Raw genomic sequence first — 25,536 nt, 5'->3', positions numbered from 1 at the left:
ACAAACCACTATAAATGCCGGAGGAAAGATCACAGAAGCGCTTCACAGGAGGCTCCCAAGCACTGAGGATGTCACCTAGACAGGGGACGAAACGTCTGCAACACAAATTCCCAGCTCGGCGAACAGAACCACAACAACGAGCACCCGAGCTACAAATCTTCTCCTAAACTTTGATCTAATGGAGATGGTTAAAGTTGTGAAAGGGTTCGGTTGGCTACATGGACAGAAGGTGTTTCCATTTGTGTCACAATCCGAAACCAGTCACCACAATTACAAGTTAAACACTACGAAATCCAACAGAGAATTCAACTGAAAATTCTTTAACCAGAGGTTGGTTAGAATGTGGAGTTCACTCCCATAAAACATAGTGCGGGTCAGTGAATAGCGTAGAAGCATTTAAAGGATGTTACTAAAACAAATGAGAAAGGAGTAGAAGCTGTTGTTGATGGAATTAGGGGTGGGAGAAGGCTTGTGCAGTCACTCAGTCAAAAAACCAATTGCTGCAATGTAACGTTTATTGGTTAAGCTTGGGCTGGATGTTTATGTGTTAAAATAATTTCCAAAAGTAATTCTGGTACATATGCAGCTATGAGCTAACGCACCTGTATATCTGTATCCTTCCTTGGCATTGGTCCAAAGTGGCTCAGAATTCGAGTCTTCAGTACTTGCTTGAGTGAGCTGAACCACAAGTATGCCTGATCATAGACAAGGTCGTGTAGGCGAACGAGCTCAGTGTAGTTTTCTCCCTCTACCTGTTAGGTGACAAGATTCAGGAGATTACAGAAGATTCAGTACACACATGAGAATTTTGTGGCAAAAGACCAGATAAATGGCACATGCCTTTAGATGCACTTCTACCAGCTTTGCCTACTACCAACCAATGCATTCTTCATGCATTAAGATAAGCAGTGAGGGAACCAGGAGAGAAATAAGGAGAAATTCTGTGAAGCAGTGAGTTGGAATGCATTGACTGAAAGGGTAATGGAAGCAGATTCAATAGTGACTGCTAAGAGAATTGGTAAATACTTGAAAATAATAACTTTGTAGGGTTGCGGTGAAAAAGCAGGACTAACTAGTGGGTCATATGGCCTCCTATGGCACTGTATAATTCTATGATCTTAGTCAGAAACAAACAGAGAGAACACTGGAGAAACTCAGTGGGTCTGAAGAAGAGTCATACTAGACTTGAAAGGTTAACTCTACTCCTCTCCATAGATGCTGCTAGACTTGTTGAGTTTCTCCAGCAATTTCTGTGTTTGTTTCAGATTTACAGCAGTAGCTGGCTTGCTGTGGGTTTAATCACAGTTTGTCGAATGGTGGAAAAATCCAATGACAAATAAGATTTAATTCAAAAAATAGTCTTTCGTATTGACTCCATCAACAGCAGTCTGCATTCGTCAAAGTAAAACAATGGATCCAGGGTATTCTTGATAAAGCATACCTTTTTATCTTCAAGGTATTCAATATCTGCAGTGCTGTATCCGTCCTTTTCACTGTGTCTTAACACTTTAAACCTTCTCCTGCCAATAGTGTCCACGACTGAACGACCGTCCGAAAATAACTCAACACTTCTGACCTCCAGCATACAGCCATAGTCAGCAAAGCTGTGCAAGATAAAATGAGAACAATTATCTCAAAACTGTAATCGGCTGTGCAGTGGTTAAAATGGTTCAATGGGTCATACTCTCAGTTCAGAGTCGGGATGTTGTTCTCTCACATTCTCCGCCAGGGACTTGAGCTGACAATCCTGATGCAGTGCTGAGGGAATGCTGCAGTTCTGGAGGAGCTGCCTTCAAAAAGAGGTGTTAAAATGAGGCGGTGTTTGCCTTCACAGGTAGAGACTTATTTCAAAGAACAGCTTAATTGTGGGAATGTGTTCTGCATCATCTGGTCATTGTGTTTCCTACTTTACCATATATACATACTTTGTAAGTACTGCAACAGCTATTACCAGAATGTCTTGAAGCAATTAATGGTGCAATGTAAATGCAAGATGTTCATTTCAGTAAGGTATGCTTTGAACTTGTATAAAGTGATTATAACTTTAACATACACAGCTCATTTTTACCCATTTAATCTTGGGATCTGAACTTGACCAGCTGGTATTTATTGCCCATTGGCCTCAAGAGTATGGTGTCCTGCTGGAGTCAAACACTCTTGTTCCTGAGAGACCCTAGTTAACCAGTTGGATTCAATTTTACTTTCAGGTACTATCCCAGAAATTGTTACTGAATTTCACTTCTGAAACCTGATCTGATAGGATTTGAACTCGTGATCTCCAGGCTATTGAATAAGCAACTGAACAACTTGGCTCGCACACCTGTTGCATAACGCTACCTTAAAGGAATTTGGAGCAGAGTGGGAAAGATTTTATATCATCCAGCCAAGGGGGGGGGCAACTGTGAAATTCCATCTCAGAGTGACGCATATCTAATGGAAAAGCTAAGAGCACAGAACAAGCTGCAGAGTCAATTTGCCTGATCTGGAAACATTATCTATGCAGTCAATTGTATCCAGATCATAAATACAGCCAACAAGCAAATGCCTTCTGTTAGTTACTTTGGCAGTGAACACAGCATGAAAGTAGAGCAGGACTTCCTACATGAACTGACCTACACAGAATATAGTACAGAAAGTGTCCATTCAGCCCAACTTGTTTATGCCAGTGCTTTTGCTCCACATCAGCTTCTTTTTAACCCTGCTTCATGAAATCTAATCAGCCTAACTTTCTATATATAGACATGTACAGTATGGAAACAGACCCTTCGGTCTAGCTTGTCAATGCCAACCAGATATCCTAAACTATTATAGGCCCATTTACCAGCATTTGGTCCATATCCCTCTAAACCCTTCCTATTCATGTACCCATCCAGATGCCTCTTAAATCTTGTAATTGTACCCACTTCCTCTGGCAGCTTATTCCATACTTATCTAACTTCCCTTTATGACTAGAGTCTAATATTAGGGACATGTTGACTTAGTGATTGGGAAAATATGTGGAAAGATTCAGCTCAAGTGTCTGAATGACACTTGTTCCAATTTTGTTATATTGCACAGCTAGTTCTGTTTGAAACACTATTTTCTAGCATTAGTGACTTAATTTCTTTCAGACATGTCTGAGCAACTTTTGGGGAATGAAGTGTGGTTCCTCCTTTAGATTATGTGAGTGAAGAAAGTAATGCTACTTGGGGTTATAGTTAATACTGAGGAAGCCTGCAGCAAAGAAAGCTTTTAATTAACAGCATGGGTGTGATATTTATGAATGAATTTCAATATAGCAGTGAGCAAGAAGGTAGACTTTAGCAGGAAGAGCGGGGGAGCTATAAAACGCATGGAAAATAAGAGCCAACATGAGGCTAAGGAACAATCGGAATTCAAGTGTAAATCTTAAAAAGTAATGCTGGTTGCAGTTTTATTCTCCAGAAAAGGAAGTATTGAGCAGCAATTCAATGCAATTCCTTTAAATTTCTCTCTATTCAGCTCATATTTTTCCAAGTGCTAAGTCAATGTGCCCCTAATATTAGACTCTAATAACATCCCCACTTCACATATCAGACTAACTGATCTGTAAGTTTCATAATGCAGCACAGTGGTACACTGCTGCCTCACCATGCCAGGAACCCAGGTTCAATTCCAGCCTCGGGTGGCTGTCCGTGGGGAGTTTTCCCCGTGTCTGCATGGGTCTTCTCCGGCTGCTCTGATTTCCTCCCACAGACCAAAGATGTGCAGGTTAGGTGGATTGTCATGCTAAAAACAAAAGCCCCATAGTGTCCAGCCATGTGCAGGTTGGCTGGGTTAACCATTATTAAAACAAACACATGATGGGTTATGGGGTGGGTCTGGGTGGGATCTCTTCAGAGGGTCAGTGCAATCTTGATGGGCCAAATAGTCTCTTTTTGCACTGATTCTGCAATTCTATACCTTCTCTTTCCCTTAGATAAAAGGTAAGGGTGTCACAGTCCTGGTGGACAATAGAACTACTCTTTTATCAGAGAGACAGAGACATAGAGAGAGAGAGAGAGAGAGAGAGAGAGAGAGAGAGAGAGAGAGAGGTCAGCCTACCTCAGGCAAGGGGCTAGGTTTGGAAAGACAATTCTTTATGGAGAGTGCAACTAGTGTAAGAATCAAACCTGTGCTGTTGGTATTGTTTCTGTACAGTACTGATGTGGAGTTGCCGTTGTTGGACTGGGATGGAAAAGGTCGAAACTCACTCAAGACCAGGTATTGGTCCAACAAGTTTATTTGAAATCACAAGCTCTCAGAGCGCTGCTCCTTCATCAGGTGAAGCACTAGCAAGCCAGCTGTCCAGCCAACAAAGCTAACCAACTCTCCCAAAGTCTCTTTTTAAATACTGAACTTTCAAATATACGCAAAAATTAAATCAATCAAGATATATTGAAAAGATCATAGTAAGAGCACATGCAATTCCCCTACCTACTGTACAGTTTAAAAATCAAGATATATTAATTTTTCAGTTTCATTATTCTGTCCATAATAATTTCTTATATTAGCTCCATTAAACACTTTCCCATAATTTATTATTCATTTTTTTCCATAATTTATTAACTTTCCCCAAATATCTAGTACTTCAGATCAATTATCTCAGGACCACAGTAACAAGAAATAATAAAACAAAAGCTACTGAAAACAAAATTGTAAATTCCGAAAGAAGACAATCATGTAAATATAAGGTCACCTTAGCTGTACCAGATCATGGGTTGCTCTCTCATTCGGCAGAGAGACAACTGGTGGTGGTTTAACCTGAGGGTCACCGCACCTCAGGTGAGGGGAGAGGTTGAGAAGGAGACTCTGTCCTGGTAACATCAGCCAGTGTGAGGATTAAAGCCACAATATTGCCATCACAAACCAGCCATCCAGCTCACTAAGCTAAGGAGGCATGGACAAATCAACTCATAAGAAAATGGGGAACAGCTTTTTCTCTCTGATTCCAGACTTTTCAAATTCATATTAATAAGAGCGATGTTGCACACTTCTTCATCATCAGCATAAGCAACTTTAACAAGAATGATTGTAGGAAACTGTTTTATTGGCAAATAGATCAGGAATGCGTTATTACTTACAGATTTATCATAGAGTTATACAGCACAGAAACTGGTCCATGCCAACCAAGTTTCCCAAAATTAAACTAGTCCCACTGACCTGCATTTGGCCCACATCCCTCTAAACTTTTCCTATTCATGTACCTGTCTAAATGTCTTTTAAACGTTGTAACTGCTCCTGAATTGACCACTTCCTCTGGCAATTCATTCCACATACAAACCACCCACTGTATGTGAAAAAGTTATCCCTCAGGTCCCTTATAAAACCTTCTTCTCTCACCTTAAAGATATATCCTCTAGTTTTGAACTTCTTTGAGGAAATTATTCCTATTTATTAAATGCAGCATGGTATATTGATCCAGAATACAGCAGCTGAAAGGGATGGGGAAATGGACTCAAGAGGAAATTTCAAGAGAATTGCTTAAATACTTGGAGGACAAAGATTGTATGACTATGGGGAAATGGCAAAGTAGTTAGTCTAACTAGATAGGTCTTTAAGCAAATGGCACAAGCATGATGATCTGAATGATTTCCTTCTGTAGTTATAGACCATGAGTAAACAGACAAGTTTGCAAGTCTTTCCATGACCACACCCTCTGATCTCCTCCAACCCTACAAACCTCTGAGACCTCCAGTTCTAAAGGTTTGCAAACACACATTTAATGGCATCAGCATTGGAGGAAAGGGCTTCAGCTCCCTTCACCCTGAAAATCCATCCCGATTCCTCTCTATTTCTTATACTTCCATTTATTACGTACTTTATATCCTACCTCTTTGGTCAAGCTTCTGGTTCGTGGCTTAATATGTCATGCAGCTCAGTGTCCCTACCTCGTTCAGTTCAAACTCATCTGTCAGCCCTGTAATGCCTATGATCTCTGAAAACTGTTTAATTATCATTTTCTGGACCCCTTGCCTTACTCTCGTAAGAACCAAGTCTTCAAAGAACAAATAGAGAACAAAGAAAATCTACAGCCCAGGAACAGGCCCTTCGGCCTGAGCCGAACCAAATGTACTGTCTAAATCTGTCGCCCAATTCCTAAGCATCTGTATCCCTCTGTTCCCCACCTACTCATGCATTTGTCTTTTAATATCACAGGCAGACTCCAAGGTAGAGCTTAGCTTGCCTCAAATCTAAGCTTCCTTCGCAACCCAGCTTTCTGGAAAATTCTTTTTATTGCCCAAAAAGTGGATCAAGTCTCATATTGTCTTCACTAACTTTAAAAGGAATTCTGCATTGTCTGCCTGCAGCCTACTGACTCCTGCTGGAATCTGGGCTTGAATAATAAAGAATCTTCACAGGATATGACACTTCTCGATTCTGACAGATCATGCAAATTAATGGCCTTTTTAAAAAGTTATTCTCAGTTGTAAACTCTTTCCTTTTCTCCTTTTGCATCTTGTGTATGTGTGCGTGTGTGTGTGTTTCAGTGCACGCGTGCCAGTATGTGCATGTGTTTCAGTGCCTGCGCGTTTCTGTCCGCGTGCGCGCTTCATTGCGCACGCGTGTGTGTGTTGTGACAATCATCCCCTGCATTTGAAGATATAAGACGTGAGAGCAGTATTAAGCCATTCGGTCCATCAAGTCTGCTCTGCCATTTAATCACAGCTAATATGTTTCTCAACCCCATTTTCCTGCCTTTTCCCCATAACCCTTGACTCCTCTACCAATCAAAAACCTATCTATCTCTGTCTTAAATATACTCAATGATGTGGTTCTGTTCACTGAGCTGGGAATTTGTGTTGCAGACGTTTCGACCCCTGTCTAGGTGACATCCTCAGTGCTTGGGAGCCTCCTGTGAAGCTTCTATGATGTTTCCTCCGGCATTTATATAGTGATTTGTATCTGCCGCTTCCAGTTGTCAGTTCCAGCTGTCCGCTGCAGTGGCTGGTATATTGGGTCCAGGTCGATGTGCTTATTGATTGAATCTGTGGATGAGTGCATTGCCTCTAGGAATTCCCTGGCTGTTCTCTGTTTGGCTTGTCCTATAATAGTAGTGTTGTCCCAGTCAAACTTATGTTGCTTGTCATCTGAGTGTGTGGCTACTAAGGATAGCTGGTCATGTTGTTTCATGGCTAGTTGGTGTTCATGGATGTGGATCGTTAGCTGTCTTCCTGTTTGTCCTATGTAGTGTTTTGTGCAGCTATCCTTAGTAGCTGACAACCGGAAGCGGCAGATACAAATCACTATATAAATACCAGAGGAAACATCACAGAAGCGCTTCACAGGAGGCTCCCAAGCACTGAGGATGTCACCTAGACAGGGGTCGAAACGTGTGCAACACAAATTCCCAGCTCGGCAAAAAGAACCACAACAACAAGCACCCGAGCTACAAATCTTCTCCCAAACTTTTATACTCAATGACTTTTCCTCCATAACTTTATGCAGCAATGAGTTCCACAGATTCAACACCTTCTGTATGAAGAAATTTACCCGTCATCTCAGTTTTAAAGTATTGTCCCATCAATCTGAGGTTGTGTCCTGGTTTCTCCTACTAGTGGAAATATCTCCTCCACATTCACTCTACCCAGACCTCTCAGTATTCTGTAAGTTTCAACCAAAACTCCCTCATTCTTCTAAACTCCATTGAGTACAGACCCAGAGTCATCAGCCACTTCTCACATGACAAGCCCTTCATCCCCAGGATCTTTCCTGTTAAACTCCTCCAGATCCCCTCCAATGCCAGCACATCCTTCCTTAGATACGGGGCCCAAAACTGCTCACAATATTCAAAATGCAGGCTAACCAGAGCCTTATACAGCCTTAGAATACATTTTTGCTCCCCTTCTGCTTCAGATTTTCAAAGGCTTTCCCCATTTAGAAAGTAGTCTATGCCTCTATTTGTCTTCCCAAAGTGCATAATAACACACTTTCCCACATTGTATTCCATCTGCCAATTATTTGCCCACTCTCTTAGCCTGTCCAAGTTCTTTCATAGCTTACCTGTCCCTCCACCTGTCTTTGTGTCATCTACAAACGTAGCAACAATGCCCTCAATTTCTTCATCCAGATTGTTAATGTATAACATAAATCATTGTGGTTCCAATAGGTACCCCTGTGGAACTCTACTCGTCATCGCTGCTATTCTGAAAAGATCCTCCATCTAGATGTAGGTTTGCTCGCTGACCTGGAAGGTTCATTTTCAAACCCAAACATATAAACAGAAAGCAGGAATCATCAGCAGTGCTTCGTCCAGAGGCTCACTGAAGATGTTACTTAGTATGGTGACAAAACATCTGAAAATGAACCTTTCAGCTCAGCGAGAAAACCTAGACCCAGAACCTCAACCTGAGCTACAAATCTTCTCAAAACTCACTAAGACCCCTCTATCTCTATTCTCTGCCTTCTATAACTCAGCCAGTCCTCAATCCATACCAGTACCTTGCCCCTAACACCACTGGCTCTTATCTGATTTAGCAGCCTCCTGTGCAGCACCTTGTCAAAGGTCTCCTGGAGGTCCAAATAGATCATGTCTACTGGTTCTCCTTTGTCTAACTTACCTCCTCAAAAAAAATTCTAAGTTGTGCTGACTCAGGTTTATTTTAATTCCAAGAACTCTGCAATCCCAATCTTCATCATAGATGCTAAAATCTTGCCAAATTACCAAGGTTAGGCAAACTAGTCTAAAGGAAGGAGATTGTTGTAGGTACTGGTTGTCCTGGTTATAGTGACTGGTTATAACCAGTCTATAGTTTCCTGACTTCTGCCTCCCTCCCTTCTTAAACAGTCTGTTGCATTATCCAATTTCCAGTTCTCTGGGACTCTAATTCCAGTGATTCCTGAAAGATCATCACTTATGCCTGTACAACCTCCTCAGCTATCTCGTTCAGAAATCTGGGCTGTACTCCATCTGTTGCAGGGGATTTATCCTCCTTCAGCCCTTTCATCCTCCCTAGTACCATCTCCTTTGTGATGGCTATTACACTCACCTCTGGCCCTGACTCTCTTGAAGTTCTAGAATGCTGCTGGTGTCTTCCATCATGAAGACTGATGCAAAGTTCCTACTTAGTTCCTCTGCCATTTCTTTGCTCTCCATTACAACTTCTCCAGCCTCATTTTTCAGCTGCTTAATATCTACCCTTGCCTTTCTTTTACCTGTTAGAATTCTTAAACTCTTGCAATCTTCTTTTACATTTCTAGCTAGCTTACTCTCATAATTCATCTTCTCCCCCCACCTTATTGCTGTTTTAGTTATCCTCTGCTGGTTTTTAAAGGGTTCCCAATCTTCTGGATTCCCACTAATCTTGATCACATTGAATGCTTCTTGTTTTGCTTTTATGCTGTCTCTGACCTTCCCTGTCAGCTCTGAATAAGCCAGGCTTCTAATTAACCCCAAAGACAGTTCTGTTGGGGATCAATGTTTTTTTTTTGAAAATTGGACTTGGCAAACAAGAGCGTTTGAGGAAACACTCCATGGCCTTTTCAAAAGGAGGGAAAAGAACCACCTCTGAATAGAGTCAAAATATGGAATTTAAAAAGCTAATTTAGCTCTTTCCCCTCTGTGGAACACCACTTACCCTTTAACTGGATCACTCAAGCACATTCCAAACTGTTTGTTGCCAGTCTCCATGCATCTCCGGATCATTAACCGATAACGGGGTTCAAAGATGTGCAGTGGGCATGGGACAGTGGGGTATGCCATGGTGCAGATGAATATTGGCACAGCTTTGTTGAGACTGGAGAAAAAAAAATAAGATTTTGTTTTGCACACGTCCCTTAACTATCAAGTACATAATCGATCTTACATATTTTGGTAACATTTTAATACAAATGAATGTATAGATTGCTCAGTTCCAGATGAAGTTATTCTTGCTGCTTGTGTTCAACAATCCAATCACACATTAATATTGTTCTTATTAAAGCGTTCTCAAAATGAGATGAATCTGATCTACTCCTGCATCTTCGCTGTGACCCATTCAAATCTATTATAACATGATTGCGCTATGCTTGAGACAAGAATAGTTTCTATCACCATTTTTGCTGTATGTCACAGGAACCTAGATGAGAGCCTTACCACCTCAAGCCAACAGAGACTTTGACTAGAAATGGGGTCCTGTCAATGGGTGTGAGTGCAAGTTGTGATCAAGCTGATAGTTGTGGTTATTCAGGTAGTAGGGCCTGTTTCTTAGGTCATTTATGCCCCATAAGCATAAATTTTACAAAGTGATATGGGTGTAATATACATGGTGGCTCATTAGTAAGCACTGCTGCATCACAACAATAGGGACCTGGGTTCGATTCCAGTCTTGGGTGACTGTCTGTGTGGAATTTGCACATTCTCCCCATGTCTGCATGGTTTCCTCCCACAGTCCAAATTTTCACAGGTTAGGTGAACTGGCCATGCTAAATTGCCCATAGTATCCAGGAATGTGCAAGCTAGGTGGATTAGCCATGGGAAATGCAGGGTTACAGGGACAGGATGGGGAAGTGAGTCTGGGTGGGAAGGTCTTTTGAGAGCTGGTATGGACTTGATGGGCCGAATGGGGTCAAGATTAGAGTGGTGCTGGAAAAGCACAGCAGGTCAGGCAGCATCCAAGGAGCAGCAACATCAATGTTTCGGGCAAAAGCCCTTCATCAGGAATGAGCTCATTCCAAGAGGTATCGGCTTTCAGATAGATCACTAGGCCGAGACCTTGATTGCCCTCTCTGGTGGATGTAAAGTATTCCATGGCACTATTTCAAAGAAGAAAGTGTGACCCCAATAATCAACATCACTACAAATTAATTATGCAATAATGTTGTTTTGATGAGGAGGTGCCAGTGTTAGACTGGGGTGGTCAATGTTAAAAATCACACAACACAGGTTATTGTCCAACATGTTTATTTGGAAGTACTAGCTTTCGGAGAGCTGTTCTTTCATCAGGTAACTAGCTGTGATTTTGTGTGATTTTTAACATTGTTGTTTATGAGAGCTTGCTCTGTGTAAATTGGTGCCTGCATTTTATCAGAATTATCAGTCACAGATTACTAATTGGTTATAAAGTAGTTTGGAACATCCTGAGTGCACGACTAAATGCTGCATCAGTGCACATCTAGCTTTCAAAAGGTAAGTATGCTGTGTTAATGCATTGTTAAATATAGTCGTAGAGTTATACAGCTTGGAAACAGAACCTTCAGTCTAACTCATCCATGCCAACCAGATATCCTAAACTGATCTAGTCCCATTTGCCAACATTTAGTCCATATCCTTCTAAACCCTTCCAGTTCAAATTCCCATCCAGATGCCTTTTAAATGTTGTAATTGTACCAGCTTCCACCATTTTCTCTGTCAGTTCATTCCACACATGCATCACCCTCTGAAAGAAAAGCTTGCCCTTTGGGTCCCTTTAAATCATCCCCCTTTCACGGTAAACCAATGCCCTCTAGTTTTAGACTCTCCTTCTCTGGAAAAAGACCTTCACTATTTATCCTATCCATGCCCCTCGATTTCAAAAACCTCCATAAGGTTACCCCCCAGCCTCTGACACTTCAGGGGAAAAATCCCAAGCCTATTCAGCCTCTCCATGTAGCTCAAACCCTCCAACACTGGCAACATCCTTGTCATCTTTTCTGAACCCTTTCAAGTTTAACAACATCCTTCCTATAGCAGGGAGATCAGAATTGAACACACTATTCTTAAAGTGGCCTAACCAATGGCCTGTCCAGCCGCAATATGGCATCCTAACTCAAACTCAATGCACTGACCAATGAAGGCAAGCATACCAAATGCCTTCTTCACTACCCTGTCTACCTGCAACTCCACTTTCAAGGAACTACGCACCTGCACCCTCAGTCTCTTTGTTCGGCGACGCACTCCAGGGGTCTGTAATTAATTACCTTACCCTATTGACCTTAGCCAACTTACCATTTGAACTATGTACCTTAGTTCATTTTTTTAAACATAATTTGGCTCTCATTCACCTGCACCAATAACTCAGGTTGATAGTATTTTCAGGCAGTGGATAAATATATCAAAAAGATCTACAGAAAGAGGCTGGTGACAACAAATGCACATCAACACAAAGAATAATTCTTTAATATTTTGATTCCCGGAAAAAAGCACTGGTAGAGAGGGTTCTTTAAAGATAATTGATATTAATTCTCTGCCATTTATTTTGGAATTCCAAAATTTCACTTTTGACCTACTTTGACAGTTCCGCCATCTCCTCATCATTAACTCTTTTCCGTTCAGCAAGTTCCTCAGGCAAGTAATGCACAATTAGTTCTTCTATTAGAACAGTTCGGTTGTACTTTCTTAGCGCCTGATACTGAAAAAATGAAGAAAGAGTGTGTCAACATTTCCACTTTGGCTGAGAAGCCATTACAATCTATATAGCTGATGCTAAAATGCAGAACCACAGCAGCATTTAGATCGACTGACATACATCACTCCATCCAAAATGGAACTGCTCAGGAGTGGTAATTTTTAGAAAGCATTCGCATCAATATTAACATTCAGACAAGTAATTTGGCCCAACAAATCAAAACTGGGTTTTGATATTCCATACAAGCCTTCCTACACCCTTAAACCCACCACAAAACAATCTTCCATTCTTTAATTTATCCATTGTGTTTATCCAGCTCCCTTTGAAGGCATCTACCTAGTAAGCTCATTCGATAGTGAGTTTCATTTCTGCTAAATTCTCAAACGGATACATTACTGACAGTCTGACATTTGGGGCCCCTGGTTTTGGTTTTGTAGACAAGCAAAAACACCTTATCTACATCTCTCCAATCAAACCTCCATCAGGTCACCCCTCTACTTTTTCTTGTCTAGTGAAATGAATGCCTAGGCAGTTAAAAGTTTCCTGATAATTATAAATGCTCAGGTCTGGTATCCTTCTAGTAAATCTGAAAAGTGGCAGATGGACTCCAACCTGGAAAAGTGTGAAGTGATTCATTTTGGAAGGTTCCATCTGAATGCAGGATACAGGGTTAAAGGCAGGATTCTTGGCAGTGTAGAGGAACAGAGGAATCTTGGGGTACATGTCCATAGATCTTTCAAAGTTGCTACCCAGGTTGATAGGGTTGTTAAGAAGGAGTATGGTGTGATGGCTTTTATTAGCAGGGGGATTGAGTTTAAGAGTCACAAGGTAATGCTGCAACTCTATAGAGTCCTGGTTAGATGACATTGGAATATTGTGTTCAATTCTAGTTGCTTCATCTTAGGAAGGATTTAGAGAGGGTGCAGAGATTTACCAGGATGCTGCCTGGACCAGCGGGCATGTCTTATGAAGAAAGATTGAGAGGGCTAAGACTTTTCTCATTTGTGCGAAGAAGGATAGAGGCAACTTGATAGAGGTGTACAAGACAATGAGAGGCATAAATAGAGTGACTATTTAGAGACTTTTCCCAGGGCAGAAATGGCTATCACAAGAGGGCCATAATTTTAAGGTGATTGGAGGAAGATTTAGGGGAGAAATTAGAGGTTGGTTCATCACACAGATAGTGGTGGGTGTGTGGAATGCACTGCCAGCAGTGGTATTAGAGTCAGATACATTAGGGACATGTAAGCGACTCTTGGATAGGCACATGGATGACAGTAAAATGTAGGGTAAGTAGATTAGTTTGACGTTAGAGTAGGATAAAAGATTGGCACAACATCGAGGGCCGAAGGGCCTGTACTGTACTGTTCTATATTGTACGTTCTACATCCTTTTTAAAATGTGGTTTATATAGTTAATGCTATCAGCTGTGTAAACACAGTACATGCTATATATATATATGCATGCTACAGTACACCATGGAATGAGCACTGATCACAATGGATAGTTTCATACATGGATTAGACTTACCTCAGGTAAGACCTCTTTACAAAGAGGACATTTTGGACTGTGATCTATGCACCGCTCAACACACTTAAGACAAAATGTGTGCCCGCATGGCGTGGTGATGGGCTCATAGTACAGCCTAAAAGAAAACAAAATAAACAAACGCAGACCACAAGCATCTTGCGACAGAGGTAAGATATGGAAACTATTGTCAGGGCAGAAATGTAAACTTTCTTTTAAAATGCTGATTAAGGGCTGGGATGTTAGTGCTCAGGGAATGGGAAATTCTCATTTCAATGACCCAGGGGCAGCATCCAGCACTCTCCCAGGAAAAGTGAAAGATGGGCAGATTCATAGCAAAGCTCCCTTTCACTCTAAAATAAAACGAAGGACTGCGGATGCTTGTGACCTGAAGCAAAAACTCCACAGAACTACTGCGCCTCTCCAGCAATTTCTGCTTTTGGTCCCCTTCTCACTGCTGCAACCTCAGGTGAAAACACTTCATGCACGACAGTGAATGTTGGACCATTACCTTCAGCAGAGATTGCACAGGTGCCAATTAATGCTAAACTCAGGACAGATTTTTACCCATGTCTGATACACACTGCTCAAACTCACTGTACACTGAAGCCAAGCAGCCAGCAGCAGAGAATTTCAACTCCATAACCTCGGCTAGATCTGAGCCCCAGTCTCAGAATTGAGAATCCATTGTCTAACCTACTGCATCACACAGTTTACTTGTACAAACACTTAAATGCTATTTTAAGTGAACCAGTTAAATAAAGTCATACAGCAGTTGAAAAGAAAACGCTATGTCATTGGTTTTAATCCATACTTTACCTTACATTCAAATTAGCTGCTGTTTAATTTTTGAGTTAATGAAGAAAGTGTTTTGGCAACTGAGTTTTTTTCATTCATTCATGGGATCTGGATGTCAACAGCAAGGCCAGTATTTATTGCCCATCCCTAATTTGCCCAGAGGGCAGTTGAGAGTCAACTACGTTGCTGTGGGTGTGAAGTCACATGTAGGCCAGACTCTTATGCATGTCTGAAATACAGGAGTTTTAAATTATTGTAAGTGGTCCTGCAGAGGCAGAACCATATTTTGACTCCTAATTGCAAATCTAAATATAATTAAGCCAGTGTTTTTTACATATTCATTAGGGAATAAAGAGATCACGGATGTCTAAACCAGTGCCCCACTCTCGGACTTAAAAATGAAGGAAGGTATATTTATAACACAATCAAAAGACCCAAATGCGAGCTTGATAATACTTCTAAGTCAAGCCAACGGTAGGAGATAAAAGCCGGAGAGATTGTGAGTCAGGCATGGGATGGACGGAACATCAGAGACTCTAACATCACTAACTATAGCTCCAGGCCATGATGCGCATGTTGCCATCACAATTCAGATGTTTTGAGCAAAGTGTAACTAACCAACACCACAATGGGATCAAGACAAGACTACAAGTGATCATTCCTTTGCTAAGATATTTGATAACCCTGAGGGGCACACTTGTCAGAAACCTTATGTCTTGCTGTACTGTATTGCAACAGTGACTAAATCCCCATCCATCAGTTCACAGCAATAAAAAGGATTAAACTAGTGAGTAAAAGCCTATCAATTCTAAACTAGCTGGGTTGTTAGGAATATTTGCAACTAATTCTGGGACAAGTCACTCTCAGTGCGGCCAACAGTATTTCTTTGGTTGTTTCTGCTTCTTGGTCATCCTACCTCATGTCCAGCACCATGAAAAATACACTAGCAGCATCCATTCTTCAAACCTACCCAATACATTGCAGGCATTGATCTTGGATCTTCAGTAAAATTGTTGTTTCATGTCCAAGCCATGCTTGCGTTATTTCACTCTTGGCTCTGACCATCCTAGAGACTCACACTATTCCTCTCAAACAAATCATTTCTGCTCTATCCGATCGGCCCTAACTTTCTCTGATCATTCTCTTATTCCTTACGTATGAGTAAAATGCCTTTGCGTTCACCCTAATCCTTCTTGCTAAGCCTTTTTTGTGCCCCCTCCTGGCTCTCCTCAGTTCATTTCTGAGATAGTGGAGGGAACTTGTGCGTGGAGTCTGAGCAGATAGGGGAAGCCCTAAATGAGCTTTTTGCTTCGGTTTTCACCGAGTAAAGGGACCTTGTTGTGAATGAAAACTTTGAGGAGCTGGGAAACAGTCTTGACCAAATCAAGATTGATGAAATTGATGTGCTGGAAATTTTGGAAAACATTAAGATTGATAAGTCCCCAGGGCCAGATCAGATTTATCCTAGGCTGCTCCGGGAAGCAAGAAAGGAGGTTGCTAAGCCGTTGACGAGGATATTTGCCTCCTCACTCTCCACGGGAGTCGTACCGGAGGATTGCAAGGAGGTGAATGTTGTTCCTCTTTTCAAGAAGGGTAATAGGGAAATCTCTGGCAATTACAGACCCATCAGTCTTACGTCTGTGGTCAGCAAAGTTTTGGAAAGGATTCTGAGGGATAGGATTTATGACTATTTGGCAAAGCACAGTGTGATTAAAGGCAGTCAGCATGGCTCTGTGAGGGGCAGGCCAAGCCTCACAAATCTTATTGAGTTCTTTGAGGAGATGACAAGACAGGTGGATGAAGGTCGAGCAGTGGATGTGGTGTATACGGACTTCAGCAAGGCATTTGATAAGGTTCCCCATGGTAGGCTCATTCATAAAGTCAGGATGCATGGGATAAGGGGAATTTGGCTTTCTGGATTCAGAATTGGCTGGCTGACAGAAGGCAGAGAGTGGTTGTAGATGGAAAGTATTCTGCCTGGAGGTCAGTATTGAGTGGGGTCCCGCAGGGTTCTGTTCTTAGGCCTTTGCTCTTTGTAGTTTTAAAAATGACTTGGATGAGGAGGTTGAGGGGTGGGTTTGTAAATTTGCAGATGACACAAAGGTTGTAGGTGTGATCGATAGTATCGAGAGCTATTGTAGGCTGCAGCGCGACATAGACAGGATGCAGAGCTGGGCTGGGAAATGGCAGATGGAGTTCAACCTGGATAAATGCGCAGTGATGCATTTTGGACGATTGAACTCAAATGTTGAATATAAGATTAAAGAAAGGATTCTTGGCAGAGTGGAGGAACAGAGGGATCTGGGTGTGCAAGTACATAGAGCCCTCAGTTGCCACCCAAGTGGATAGGGTTGTTAAGAATACACATGGTGTTTTGTCTTTCATTAACAGGAGGATCGCGTTTAAGAGCCACGAGGTTTTGCTGCAGCTCTACAAGTCCCTGATGAGACCACACTTGAAATATTGTGTCCAGTTCTGGTCGCCCTACTATAGGAAAGATACAGAGGCTTTGGAGAGGGTGCAAATAAGGTTTACCAGGATGCTGCCTGGACTGGAAGGTTTGTCTTATGAAGAAAGGTTGAATAAGCTCAGGCATTTCTCTCTGGAGAGAAGGAGGAAGAGAGGAGACCTGATCGAGGTATACAAGATAATGAGTGGAATAGATAGAGTCAATAGCCAGAGATGTTTCCCCAGGGCAGGATTGACTGGTACGAGGAGTCATAGTTTGAAGAGATAAGGGAGGAAGGTATAAAGGAGATGTCAGAGGTAGGTTCTTTACGCAGAGATTTGTGAATGCATGGAATGCGTTCCAGCAGTGGTGGTTGAAGCAGTCATTTGGTGCATTTAAGCAACTGCTGGACACGGAGAGCAGTGGGTTGAGGGGTGTGTAGGTTATTATATTTTACACAAGGATTAAACCTTGGGACAACATCGTGGGCCAAAGGACCTGTTCTGTACTGTACTTTTCTATGTTCTATGTGATAGACTCATTTCCTTGTTTTCCAGTAAAAAGATCTCTGGTCTTTCCAAAACTTTCCAAAAACAGTAGCAGTTAGTCTCACATACACCTCCAATTCTCTAGTATGAATCCATACAAATATTCTCACTGTCCAACTGCATTCCAACTATAATCTCTTCATACTTCATGACTGACTGGCTGATGTGGTTTTATTTTTCCTAATAATGTATATAGGATAAGGGTTTTCTGTGATTTGGAAGGAATAGATAGGCTGTTTTATTTTCATTTGAGCAGTGAATGTTGGGGGATTTTTAACAAAGATTGTAAAGGAGATTGAGGTGGTTAAGTAGTGAGAAAGGTTTTACTGGATGGAGGGTTAGTAACCAAAGGACACAGATAATAGGCAAATAAATGTCTGCGTGGGTTTCCTCCGGGTGCTCCGGTTTCCTCCCACAGTCCAAAGATGTGCAGGTTAGGTGAATTGGCCATGCTGAATTGCCCATGGTGTTAGGTAGGGGGTAGGTGTGGGGGTATGGGTGGGTTTCGCTTCGGCGGGTCGGTGTGGACTTGTTGGGCCGAAGGGCCTGTTTCCACACTGTAATCTAATCTAATCTAAAAAAAAACACTGACAGGAAAAAAAATGAAAAAAAATGTGATACGTGTTATAATCTGGAAAACAATACATGAAAGAATAGTAAAATATTAAATTGTGCCTTTCAAAGTGAATTTGATAAATATGTGTAAGTGAATAACATTCAGGACAATGTGTGTAAGCAGGGGAGTGGGATAGATAAGAGTCATAGAGATGTACAGCATGGAAACAGACCCTTTGGTCCAACCTGTCCATGCCGATCAGATATCCCAACCCAATCTAGTCCCACCTGCCAGCATCCGGCCATATCCCTCCAAACCCTTCCTATTCATATACCCATCCAAATGCCTCTTAAATGTTGCAATTGTACCAGCCTCCACCACATCCTCTGGCAGCTCATTCCATACACGTACCACCCTCTGCGTGAAAAAGTTGCCCCTTAGGTCTCTTGTATATCTTTCCCCTCTCACCCTAAACCTATGCCCTCTAGTTCTGGACTCCCCCAACCCAGGGAAAAGACTTTGCCTATTTACCCTATCCATGCCCCTCATAATTTTGTAAATCTCTATAAGGTCACCCCTCAGCCTCCGACGCTCCAGGAAAAATAGCCCCAGCCTGTTCAGCCTCTTCCTATAGCTCAAATCCTCCAACCCTGGCAACATCCTTGTCAATCTTTTCTGAACTCTTTTAAGTTTCACAACATCCTTCCGATAGGAAGGAGACCAGAATTGCACACAATATTCCAAAAGCGGCCTAACCAATGTCCTCCCAACATGACCTCCCAACTCCTGTACTCAATACTCTGACCAATAAAAGAAACATACCAAACACCTTCTTTACTATCCTATCTACCTGCAACTCCACTTTCAAGGGGCTATGAACCTGCACTCCGAGGTCTCTTTGTTCAGCAACATTCCCTGGGACATTACCATTATGCGTATCAGTCCTACTAAGATTTGCTTTCCCAAAATGCAGCACCTCGCATTTATCTGTATTAAACTCCATCTGTCACTTCTCAGCCTATTGGCCCATCTGGTCCAGATCCTGTAGTATTCGGAGGTAACCCTCTTTGCGTGTACTACACCTCCAATTTTGGTGTCATCTGCAAACTTACTAACTGTAAATTAGCTTCCTTTAGAGATATGACTGTGTAGAGATGTGGCCTCCTTATGTTGTGCACGTCGCTATAGAATTAAAATGATCTGCTCTCTCTGTGTACCTTATTAATTATCCTCCAATAAGCTTGTTTGATACTGCTACAAGGTCAAGTTGAATGTCATCAGCAAATTTGAAATTGTTTAAAAATCATCCTACGTAGTAAACAGTTCTGAGATGATTTGCAGTTCAAGAAGAATAAATATTGTACGTGGTTTGGGATAATACTGCTTCATTGAATCCCTACAATGTGGAAACAGGCTATTCAGCCCAACAAGCCTACACTGACCCTCAGAAGAGTAACCCACCCAGACCCATTCCCCAAACTAATGCACCTAGCAGACACATCCCTGAATACTAGGGGTAATTTCCCATGGCCATTTGACCTAGCTTGCACATCTTTGGACTGTAGGAGGAAACTCACACAGAGACAGGGAGAATGTGCAAACTCCACACAGACATTCTGCCCAAGGCTGGAATTGAACCTGGATCCCTGACACTGAGGCAGCAGTGCTAACCATTGAGCCACTGTGCCACCCCACTGCTGCTAAGGAAAATGCATATTTGTTAATAGCTTTTGAAGAGTTTTTCCCAAATTATTCTCAAGCCAGACCCCAGCTTGTCAATAAAACATTAATGTTTGTGCTTTATCATTGATGTCTGCATATTATAGATCAATGCATGCTGCCTCATATACACATGAAAATTTGAAATTTTAAACTGATTTCTGTAATTACTAAGCACTCGATTCCTATAGGTTTCAGCCAAGCTTTTTATATTTCCAGGTGACAAAAGACTCAGTGACGTCCTCTCTCCTCATTCTCCATCACTCCTGTCACTCTCTAAATCCCTTTCACAACCTCCGCATGTCCCAAGGCACTTTATAGCAAACTTGCATGCTGTGTACAAACAGAGGAAGGCAGTGGTGCAGTAGTAATATTACTGAATTCTCTAATCTTGAGACAAAGACTTACATCTGGAAACATGGCTTCACATCCTACTGTGGATTCTGTCATTTATTAAATTTGGAATTGAAAGCTAGTCTCAGGAACGCTGTCTCATTTTTACTGTATCAGTTGTGTATGGTAGAAATGACAAATAAAGCTACTCTATTGTAGTGCCATCATCAATCATTGTAAAATACCATTCACTTAACTCATGCCCTCTCAGGAAGGAATCTGCCAAATTTATCTGGTTGTGCTGACATCACCTCAGCAATATTGTTGATGCTTGATCTCCCTCTAGAATGGCACCAACTAGTCAATCAGCTCAAGGGCAATTAGGGATGGGCAACAAATGCTGGCCTTGCCAGTGACTCCCACACCCCATGAAAGAACAATGGCCTCTTTTGAAATATAGGAAATGTAGCAGTCAATCTATATAGCAAATGTGTACACAAACGCAATGTGATAATTACCAGAAAATCTACAAAGTTGCTGCATGGTCGCAATCACATTTCAGCTTCTAGAAACTTGCTGTGTGCAAATTGGTCACTACAATTCTTATAATGCACAAGTATTTCATTTTACTTAATGTGTTTTGAGAGGTCAAGGTCTTGTAAGGTGCTATATAAATACAAGTCAATGATTCTGAAGATTAGGTTCCCAACAGTGTGGAAACAGGCCCTTCGGCCCAACAAGTCCACACTGATCCTCTGAAGAGTAACCCCACCCCCGGACCCATTTCCCTCTGAATGATGCACCTAATGCTATGGGCAATTTAGAATTGCCAATTCACCTGAACTGCACATCTTTGAAGTGTGGGAGGAAACGCATACAGTCACAGGAATTGAACCAGGGTCCCTGGCACTATGAGGCAGCAGTGCTAACTACAGAGCCACCATAGTCAGTCAATCAGAGAGAGTCAAGAAAGAAATGAGTCAAGTAGAATGATAACGTTTGCATGCAAAGAATAGTGGGGATTAGCACGTACCTCATACATAGGGAGCACTCCAGGTCAAACGCATCAACAAGCTTTGGTAAGGTATCTTGTTCTCTCCTGGGACTCTGTGACCTGGCTACATGTTTGAATAAAACATGTTAAATTACATAAGTCAAACAGTGTGACATTAAGCAGAATATAAATTATCTTTTTTGAATACTGAAACATAATAATGATATAACATAACATTTATCAACTATTAAATATCAACAATGAGAAAAACCTTTGTTCGTGAGATGTTTTGAATTTAGAATCCTTATTTACTTAAGATTACAATGAAGGAAATGGATTTTTCTGGTGCTAGAACTGACCAGAATTGGAGTATGATCAGTGGAAGATTGGCCACCACGAGTGATTTTCATGGATAAAAATGGATGGAATGGTGCAACATGGTTCTTAAAAGTACAAGAACAAGTTATGGAAATTTTTTAAAGTTATAAGACATAATGAACAATACAGCACAGGAAGAGGCCTTTCAGTTGCCCAAGCCTGCACCAATTCCTGGTGCCACTACTTATTGCCCATACGTAGTTTCAACCCTCTGTCCGCTTCCTGCTCATGTGTCAATCAAGATATGTCTTAAATGTTGCTAATATGCCTGCTTCCACCACCATCACCAGCAGTGCATTCCAGGCACCCACCACCCTCTGTGTGAAAAAACTTCCGTCATTCTCCCTTAACTTTCTCCCTGTCACCTAAAGAAAATTTTATAATGGTCCAGTTAACCACTGATCTCATGTATAAGTGGAGAGAATTGCTGAATGCCATGTTGAAAATGATGAAAACCCCAGGTTCAAAGAACAAAACTTAACCAAGTCATGTATGCACCCTAACATGTACTCAACCCCAAGGTACCTCGCTTATTGCATTTGGTGTAGCCTTCAGTTGTTCCAGGTTCTTCTTCTTTAAAAGCACTGTGCTTTGTTTTCAAAGTATTCTTCTTTTCAGAAATCTTCAAGGCTGGTTCTGTGGACAAATTCTTCAAGGTGTCTTGATTTTCACTCATTACTTGAGCTGGTTTTGTTGAGTTACAGTAGGAGTGGGACTTCCATTCCTGTTTGGTTTCAAAGCCAGTTGTATCGACATTTACCTTGAAGAGACAAAATGATGTAATTATAAAAAGAAACAGAATCTGACATTGAATAAATAAAGCTCTTTATTAATCGAACAATACCCTGAAAGAATTGCATTTTTGCCCATGAGTCCATATGAAATAATCCATCACTGAATTATCATTCAAAAGTTAAACACAGCAGATACTGAAAACCTGAAATAAACATGTAGACTGCTGGAAATACATAAGGCATACTGCACCTGGCAAGAGAGAAACAGAGTTAACATTTCAAGCTGAGATCCTGAGCTAACTGTGTTTCACTTTCAACAGAATTACCATGGCTGTTTAGTTGGTGGATAGAGTTCAATCAGACAATTTCAAGATCAATATAAAAACCAAAAGAACTACAGATGCTGTAAATCAGAAACCAGTTCTAGGAAGGGTTACTCGACCCAAAAAGTTAACTCTGATTTCTCTCCACAGATACTGCCAGACCTGTTGAGCTTTTCCAGCAATTTTGTTTTTGCTCAGTAGGAATATAGGAAGGGTTTAGAGGGATGTGGGCCATTGCAGGCTCGATTTCCTGTAGTTATTATATTTCAATAGTTTAAGATTTTTTTTGATTCATAGGAAGGGTTTAGAGGGATGTGGGCCAAATGCTGGCAAATGGAACTCGATTAATTGAGGTTATCTGGTGAGCATGGATGGGTTAGTCCAAAGGGTCTGTTTCCATACTGTACAACTCCATGACCTGTTAACAGCACCAGGCAGGAAGTGGGGATATCTCTCCCTCTAACAGATTTTTGCCTTTGAATACTGCTGAGTCAGGTGGTTTCTCAGGGGAATACAGTCAAAGCCAAGGCCCAGGCACCAGGAGTGGCCCAGCTGAATGTTTGGTGGAGACAGAGATGCCCAAAAACACAGTCTGAGAGCAATAGTGACAGGACATTCTATTGTAAGGGGAACAGACGGACATTTCTACAGCCGTTGACATGACACCAGGATGGTCCATTGTCTCCCTGGTTCCAGGATCAAGGATGTCACTGAGACATTGCATGATAATCTTAAGGACAAGGGAGAACAGCTAGAGGTCATTATCGATTTACCTATTTATAAATTTATTGTACCAAATGACATAGTTAAAAAGAGGTCTTGCAATCAGAATATATGGAGCGAGAAACATGATTCAGGGGGACACAGATCTTAGCAGGGAGACACGAGTGAGGAAACAAAGATGGAAATTAAAGATAAAAAAGTGGAAAGCAACATTAAAAGACAGAGGAAATAAGCACTAGCACCAAATAGGGCTGGAGTACAAAGAACAAGTGTAAAAATGTCAAAAAGACAAGTCTAAAGATATTATATTTGAATACACAGAGCTTTCACAATAAGGCAGATGAGTTAACAGCACAAATAATTATAGACAGGTACAATATGATTACAATTAGGGAGAAACGGCTCTGGGTTGAGAACAGAAGGTCCAAGGACATGCAATCCTTAGGAAGGTGGAAAAGACAAAAAATGGAAAAGGAGGTAGGGTGGCATTATTACTGAAAGCGGAAACTAGTGCAATTGTGAAATCAGATGTAGCACAAGAAATCGAGACGTGGAATCAGTCTGGATGGAGCTAAGAAGTAACAAGAGCAGGAAACATTAATGAGAATTATCTGCGGAAATCAAAACTGTAATGGTGAGGTAGGGGATGGCATTAAACAGGATATTAGAGATGCATGCATCAAGGCTGATATAGTAATCATGAATGATCTTATTCTACCTATAGACTGGGGAACACTTTCGAAATAATATTATGGCTTATGAATTCCTGGAGTACACATAGATGGATTATTATAACAGTGTTTTGATGAATCAATTTGGGGCAGACTATCTTTGATTTGGTTTTGTGCGATGTGACGGGGTTAATTTACGATGTTGTTGTGAGAAGGCATTTTGGAAAAAGTTCCAGTTGCATTGTAGAATTCTTCAAAGGAATAGAAAATGAAGTCATCTAATCCAAACCTATGGTCCTAAATCTAAACAAAGGAAAGTACAAAGGTATTGATGGGTGAGTTGGCTGTGGTAGATTGGGTAACTTCATTAAAAGCCATGTCAGTGGACTGACAATGGTTAATATGATGTGGAGGTGCTGGCGTTGGACTGGGGTGGACAAAGTTAAAAATCACACAACACCCGGTTATAGTCCAACAGGTTTATTTGGAAGCACTAGCTTCCACAGCACTGCTCCTTTATCAGACAGCTGTGAAGTAGGATAATAAGATACAGAATTTATTAGAAAAATGACAGTATCATGCAACTGAAACATCTTTTGCACAAACCTAGATTGCTGTTAAGTCTCTCATCTTTTCGAATGGGTTACAGGTTTCGGTTCATTAATATGTAAATCTCAGGACTTCTTTGTTATCTCCAGAATGTGACTGGAAATAGGTTCTGAGATTTACATATTAATGAACCAAAACCTGCAACCCATTCTAAAAGATGAAAGACTTAACAGCAATCTAGGTTTAATAAATCATTTCAGTTGCATGACACTGTGATCTTTTGCTATAAATTCTATGTCTTATGATCCTGCTCCACAGCTACCTGATGAAGGAGCAGCGGTCTGAAAGTTAGTACTTCCAAATAAACCTGATGGTTAATATGTAAGGAGCAAATGCATGCTTTCCATCAGTTATACATTCCTTTTGGGCATTGACAGATCATGGCCCAGCCATGATTAACAAAAGGAGTTACAGAGTCAGAGAGTCATAGAGATGCACAGCACGGAAACAGACCCTTCGGTCCAACTAGTCTATGCCGACCAGATATCCCAACCTAATCTAGCCCCATTTGCCAGCACTTGGCCAATATCTCTCCAAACACTTCCTATTCATATACCTATCCAGATGCGTTTTAAATGTTGCAATTGTACCAGCCTCCACCACATGCTCTGGTAGCTCATTCCATACACGCACCACCCTCTGCATGAAAACGCTGTGTCTTAGATCCCTTTTATTTTTTTCCACTCTCACCCTAAACCTATGCCCTCTGGTTCTGGACTCCCCAACCCCAGGGAAAAGACTTTGTCTATTTATCCTATCCATGCCCCTCATGATTTTATAAACCTCTATAAGGTCACCCCTCAGCCTCCGACGCTCCAGGAAAAACAGCACCAGCCTATTCAACCTCTCCCTTTCGCTCAAGTCCTCCAACC

General features: G+C 41.4%; 1 protein-coding gene across 1 annotated transcript in view; it reads right to left on the bottom strand.

Annotated features, from left to right (window-relative positions):
• Window positions 1-25,536, bottom strand: part of LOC122557430 (LON peptidase N-terminal domain and RING finger protein 3-like) — a 43,641-nt gene that overhangs the window by 5,778 nt on the left and 12,327 nt on the right. The window contains exons 5-11 of the mRNA XM_043705158.1: window positions 22,130-22,364; window positions 21,266-21,350; window positions 13,833-13,947; window positions 12,184-12,305; window positions 9,576-9,734; window positions 1,442-1,604; window positions 603-752 (exon numbers count right to left, since the gene is read on the bottom strand). Of these exons, the coding sequence (XP_043561093.1) occupies window positions 603-752; window positions 1,442-1,604; window positions 9,576-9,734; window positions 12,184-12,305; window positions 13,833-13,947; window positions 21,266-21,350; window positions 22,130-22,364 (1,029 nt within the window). The remainder of the gene's footprint in view (window positions 1-602; window positions 753-1,441; window positions 1,605-9,575; window positions 9,735-12,183; window positions 12,306-13,832; window positions 13,948-21,265; window positions 21,351-22,129; window positions 22,365-25,536) is intronic.

This window comes from Chiloscyllium plagiosum, chromosome 15 (assembly GCF_004010195.1).
Source record: "Chiloscyllium plagiosum isolate BGI_BamShark_2017 chromosome 15, ASM401019v2, whole genome shotgun sequence".
NCBI classification, from domain to species: Eukaryota; Metazoa; Chordata; class Chondrichthyes; order Orectolobiformes; family Hemiscylliidae; genus Chiloscyllium; species Chiloscyllium plagiosum.
The sequence above is the reverse complement of the archived record's forward strand: the minus strand, read 5'-3'. Positions and strand labels throughout refer to the sequence as shown.